At 37.0% G+C, this 6,673-nt stretch overlaps 1 protein-coding gene across 1 annotated transcript; it reads right to left on the reverse strand.

The window, feature by feature from the left end:
* LOC109357617 (phosphoenolpyruvate carboxylase 2) lies at positions 1-6,345 on the reverse strand. The gene is made up of 10 exons (XM_019601587.1): positions 6,125-6,345; positions 5,038-5,432; positions 4,660-4,744; positions 3,931-4,153; positions 3,560-3,663; positions 3,379-3,466; positions 3,098-3,252; positions 1,524-2,522; positions 882-1,268; positions 1-483 (listed from the first exon to the last, which is right to left on the reverse strand). The coding sequence occupies exons 1-10, from the start codon at positions 6,290-6,292 to the stop codon at positions 187-189; spliced, it is 2,901 nt and encodes a 966-aa protein (XP_019457132.1). The 5' UTR covers positions 6,293-6,345; the 3' UTR covers positions 1-186.

The following is a 6,673-nucleotide window of genomic DNA, read 5'->3' on the forward strand; positions in this document are numbered from 1 at the left end:
TGGCACAAATCAAAATATTGTTTTTATCATATAATTATAAAGTTGCAGTTATTTGATGCTGCCGTGCTGGTCCAGGTCTCAAGTAGACACAATGGGTTACAATGTCTTCATATACATACATATATATATATATATCCAATTCAACTTACATTATATAATATGAGAAAACATCATTGGCATTGTAGCTTAACCAGTATTTTGCATGCCAGCAGCAATACCCTTCATTGTCAAAATAAGGGTATCTTCCAAACCAGGGGCATACTCACTTTTTGGATTAAGCTTCACTAGCTCTGCAGCTGGTTTGGTTGATTCCATGTAGTCCTTTGACAAGTGTGGCCTCAGCTTCACATGGTAATCAGGATCACGAATTCGCTTCAGCGTGTAGGCTTGCAAGACATTCAGGGTTGTGATGTACGAGTCGCGAAGACATAGTCTTTGCTTTAAGTAGGGGTCACCTTCAAGAAGATCTTTGTGCCCAGCAACCTACAAATAAATTTTATTAGAACAACTTTGGGGCCTTCGCGACTTGGAAGTGTTTATAGAGAGTTTATTTGGCCTTATGAGAACAAGTTATGAATATAGTTTATGAGATTCATATAAGCTCTTTTTGCTATAGTTCAATAAGCTTATGAAAATAAGTTCATTACCTTATTTCAAAAACACTTATTGAATAAGTACTTAATTAAGCCGTTTATTCTAACAAACTATTAAACTTTCTACTGCTAAATCATGTAAGTTTGATTAAAAGCTATAGCAGCAATATGTTGAGCAATATAATCATCACGTGTTATGACAACAAGCAAATGCTGAATAACAATCACTTACAGCAGCAAAGTGTTTCATAATCCTGACAGGAAAATTACTAAGCTATAATAGATTACCTTGAGGAGAAAGCTCTTGGTTTCTTCATAGGTAGCCCTTAAATGCTCACCAAATGGCAATAACTCTTCTGACACTAGGAGTTTGTCATATAGGGCAGCAATACCTGGATCTCCTTTGGCAAACACCATTTCAACCAAGTCAAGGCTGACCCTGAAGAAAGGCCATTGATTGTACATGTCTTGAAGGATTCGAAGATTCTTCGGATCCTTCTCGATTGCATGCTTGAATGCTGTCCCAAAGCCAAGCCATACTGGTAAGTGAAACCTTGTTTGTGTCCAAGCAAAAATCCAAGGAATAGCACGGAGTGATTCGATTCCTCCACTCGGCTTTCGTTTTGATGGACGACTGCCAATGTTCATTCGTCCATACTCCAGCTCAGGAGTTGCCTGTATTAATAATATTCAGAGAAAAATGATAATAAGGAAATTCAAGCTTATATGTGAAAATAGTATTAGTCACATAATTGAGGAAGAAAAACTGGATGATAATCATGCAATGTTAAAGTATTTGTCATGAAGTAATGAAATTTTGAATGCTAATGCTAACCAAATTGTCACTTTCGAAAACATACCACTTACACTGCTAGATTTCTTCATAGATACCGAGGTAAATAATTCAAATTGAGTGTGAATAATACTTACACATCGGAAGTATTCAACAAAACGAGGTTCCTGGAAAACAATAGAGCGATACTCCTCTGTTGCAATGACAGCCATCTCATCCAAGAGAGCACGCCATTCTGGTTTTGGTGACACAGGTGGATGCATTCCATGCTCGAGTGTAGCAGCAGTGAAACGCTGAAGTGTCCTAAAGCATAAGTGCTCCTCTCCAAATGACTTTTCAATAACTTCACCTTGAACTGTTACACGAAGCGAGCCATTAATAGTATCTGGTGGCTGAGACAGTATAGCAAGATGAGTAGGACCTCCTCCTCTTCCAACAGTCCCTCCTCTGCCGTGGAACATTGTCAACTTTACACCAAATTCTTTTGCAACCTTTACAAGCTCTTCTTGAGCCTTGTAGAGTGCCCAAGCTGCAGAAAGACGACCTGCATCTTTTCCCGAGTCTGAGTATCCTATCATGACTTCTTGCTTACCATCAATACGGTTTCTGTACCAATCTATAGAGAAAAGCCGGGCTACTGCAGCAGGAGCAGCTTCAAGATCAGCGAGCTTTTCAAACAATGGGACGACCCTTAATGGCTGCTTCACATGACATTCACGTTGCAAAAGCTCAACAGCAAGCACATCAGATGGGGATGTTGCCATTGAGATGATATAGGCACCAAAATTGTCAGAGGGAAGTTCTGCAATGACATTGAACGTTTCCAAGACATCAGCAATTTCTTCTGTAGTAGGAAGATCAGGGCCAAAGAGAGGGCGCTTTCCACTGAGCTCGGACAAGAGCCATTCCTGCCTGGCCTCCTCAGACCATTCTCGGTAAGATCCAATCTCCAAGTGTTTTGTAATCGCATCCATAACATTGGTGTGCCTATCAGATTCTTGACGGATGTCAAGTCTTACAAGCGAAAGTCCAAATGTAGAGACTTGCCGCAAGAAATCAAGAAGGCTTCCATCTGCTATTGGTCGGTCACCACATGCACAGAGTGACCTATAACAGAGTTCAAGAGGCTCCAGAAACTACAAGGAAAAATGAAAGTCATAGAGTTTTAATATATATAAATCACTACTTATCATTTCAAAATCACAGATTTACTGCTACCTTGTTAAATTTTTCTGGAGAAATTAATGATACATGGCCAAAAGACTTACCATAATGACTAGGCATATCTGATTCTCTAAGCAGATTGATAACAATCCTTTGTATCCACCAATCATTTTAAGAAAAAACTATAAACACGATCAAACAACTAAACCTTATGTATAGGTTAAATTCCAATAAATCGAGAAGCGAATCTGTTTTCAAGGACGAGGAATCGAGGATATCCAGAACTGCCACTGCCAGTGATACAAACATTAAGGACTAAAGTTTATATACGACCACAAGGTATACTGATCCCTAGAAGGCTAGAACTCATGGATAAAGCTCAGGAATCTGATCTAGTTATTGAGTGCCCAAAGAATTAGAATTTAGAACATACAACAGATATAGAAGCAATGCAACATGTCATTGCAAGGCAAATTGGCTTCTAGGTGTAAAGGTTCCGATTATCTCGACAATTCGGAAGTTTATATGGCCGTTTTGAGGAATTTACCTGCTCAACATTTGTGAAGGTTGTCTCTTCAGGGATTTCAGAGGTCCCATTGGCTAATAACTGGCGAGAACGTTCACGAGTATTATACAGTTTGTCCCTTACTTCACCGAGAATAACACGGTATGGCTCATTTGGAGGAATCTTTTTCCAAAACTCTGCAGCAAGAAGAGTTTATTTAACTATGTAACAAAATCTCTGAAGGAATCAATATGTAGGAATAGTTCAGAGGTCAGAACTACTGGTTAAGTTAAGTTGTGCAATTTACATAAAATAATACATACCAATATAATGTTTAGCGTCTCTCTTTGAGGACCTATGGAGTTCATCAGCACGAACGCGGAGCTCATCATTGCAGCGCCACATCGATAACTGCCAAAGCATACAGAAGCAAGAAGGTGAGAACTATGTCCATGATGCTTAAGGAAAATAATCAATCAAGCCAGTGAACATCATATTTTATACCTCAAACATGAGATCCTCTATCTGAGAGAAATACAAATTAGCAGCCATCATTCTAGCCAGCAAGCACACGTCTCTTGTAACTTCAGGGGTTACCCGGGGGTTACCTGCAACGCATATTACATATATCGTAAGACAGAAACTAGTATACATGTTACAAGCCATGCCTTAAACCTCAAGACTGAAAATAAAATCCAAAAGTGGACAGTGAAATGAGTAATGAAGAAATGAAGTATCGAGGATCTGAAGCGAAGAATATTGTCAATCTATATCACATGAATACTTGAGGAAAAAAGTAAGGAAGTTTAACTAAGACAAAGCTGGTTCATGAGAAATATGCTCAATGATTAATTTATTAGGAAAAAGAAGGATACCGTCACGATCTCCTCCCATCCAAGAAGAGAATTGAATAAGAGGGGCATTGTATGGAACACGCTCATTTATTCCAATGTTCTTCAGAGCTGTGTCAACCCGGCGCAAAAACTTCGGTACACCTTTCCAGATTGTCTCATGAAAGTAGCTCATTCCTGCCCTCATCTCATCTTGTGGTGTAGGAGGAGTCCTTCGAATCTCGTCCGTGCGAAATGCAGCTTGAACCTGTCCATGAGCAAAACATCCTTAGGGCTGTAACGGCAACAGAAATCTTATCTAATTGAAAATGAGTAGCAAAGTAGAGTCAAGTAGAACAGCCAAATCAACACAACTAGAGTTTAACAGCTAACAGATGACATAAACAGCATATAAGGCTAAAATATAAAAACTTATATAAACTCTAATCACCATACTTTCATGTCACACGAGCATGTATTTGAATAAGTTCCTGAATAATGCATAGCCACATAGGCATAAAACACAGGTAACTTGTATTATTTTACCCTAAGCAGAGAAAATAGTACTATGCTACCAAATTAATAATTTGGCCTGTGTGTAAACTACATGATACCCGGGAATGTTCAAATGAAAATATCATCTTCGATCATGATGTTTATAAATCACTTGAAACTATAGGTAAATTATAAAATATCAATCAACTTAAAGAAACATGTGGCTGTGAAGCCTGTGATTTGAAGCATAATATGTTGTATATGGAATCATGAACACACCTCTCGTTGTAAAGCCTCATCAAGTTCCTGCTTATCATCTGGTGTTATATCTTTAGCATACAACTGTGTTAAACAATTCCTTATCCTGAAAAAGAAGAAGGATTAAGCCGTAGTGCAGAAGTCGTCCAAATGCCTAAAATAATGTATAGCATGCGTTGTCATTATAGGTCATTGGTTATTCCATTGCAGTGCACGAGGCTCACACTTAATGGGGTCTGAGGAGAGTAGAAGTATGCAGCCTTGTCAATTACCTACAAGTGGAGAAACTGTTTCCAGGATTTGAACATATTGCAGCTAAATGATGAATGCAAAACAAACGGACTACCATAACCCTACTGAGATAAGACAACTACATATCAACTTATGTAATGGACAAACCTTCCATGTTTTTGCAGCAAAGATCTACGAACAGACTGAGTAGGATGAGCAGTTAGGACCAAATCTACAGTTTGGTTCTTCAAGGCATCAAAGACTTCCTCGGGGGACTTCTTAAGTTCGGCCACGAGCCGCTTGAAGGTCTCTTCGATATCTGACTCGGTTATGGCAGAGTTCTCATCAGCAAAATCACCCTTCTTTAATAACTTGATCCTTCTTCGGTAGGCAATTTGAACTTCTTCTGCCAAGTTGGCCAAACTAAGCATGTGAGAAAATGATTTGGCAATGACAATAGAATCCCCAGCATCAAGACCAATTAACATATTCCCAAGTTCCTCCAATTTCTCAGGCTTATGCTTCCCTTCATACTCAGCTGATAGCTCATAACAATCTTGAACCTAGCATCATCAAATTACTCAAACTATCAGCTACAAATTTCATATATGCAGTGGAACAAGAAAAAATAATCAAATTTTCTGCAATGAAACTAATAAGCTAGTTGCATGAACCATTAGACCAACACCCCTCCCAAGTGTCACTCTCAAGAATCAAATTTTTAACCTTTTGGTTATCATCGAGATCTAACGGTACCATATATTATTAGACTAACATCTTCTTGGTAAGTAGAATAAATTTTAATTACTTAAACGACTTCTATTTCACCATAAATAGAAATCAAGGTTGTTTTAAATTGTGGTCCTCAATAATAATTGCAGGCTCAATGTTGTGGTTTTGGAACTTGTTCTTATATTATCAACTAACTATGATTTTTAATATCCACTATTCCACTACATTGAGCACACGCCCCAAACAAGACAATTGTTACAAAAGAACATGCTATAAGACCAAATTAGTTAACTTTTTCTTAAAAACTAAAGTGGGGTTTCAATGATCCATTATTCTAACATTAAAACAAAAACATGTATCCATGAGAGTGTAAAAGTTTATTACTATATTATCAATTATTTATTTTCAATTATTATTAATTAAATAAAAATAATACAAATGAATTATTATATAGTGCATAAATATTACACCTAGAGAAAATCATGGGATGAAAATAAAAGTAGCAATGAGAATTCAAAAATACCGTTTTCCTAATGTCTTGACCATGCAAATCATGAAGAATATCAAGGAAGCGATCCAATAACAAAGCATCATATTCCACAAGTTTATCATCATCAGAGACCTTCCTTGGTGCTAGAAGCCTTAACTGAGCATCAATTGAAGTCATTTTCTCAATGTTGCTACTAGTCATCACAACTAATGCAAGTTGATAATTATATTTTAACACTTACCACCTTATTGAATAATTATGTAAAGTTTGAATTAAAATATAACAAGATATAGGAATACAATAAAGATATAGTATAGAGAAAGATAGAGTGAGTGAGGAAATTCACGTGATTGGAGAGTAAAGAGTATTCTTTTAAGTTCTAGTTAATATGCACGGGAAAGTACCGAACAACCTCTTCAACTAACAATAACTACTACTTATATAAAGCTCCTTTTATCACAGGAGATGATAGAGTGACAGATAAAGAGACAAAATAAAACATAAACAAACATAATACAACTACGTAGAAAGATATTATAATATTTTATCATAAATTATATTCATAATAAATACTTAATCAAT

The sequence above is a fragment of the Lupinus angustifolius genome, chromosome LG10 (assembly GCF_001865875.1).
Source record: "Lupinus angustifolius cultivar Tanjil chromosome LG10, LupAngTanjil_v1.0, whole genome shotgun sequence".
NCBI classification, from domain to species: Eukaryota; Viridiplantae; Streptophyta; class Magnoliopsida; order Fabales; family Fabaceae; genus Lupinus; species Lupinus angustifolius.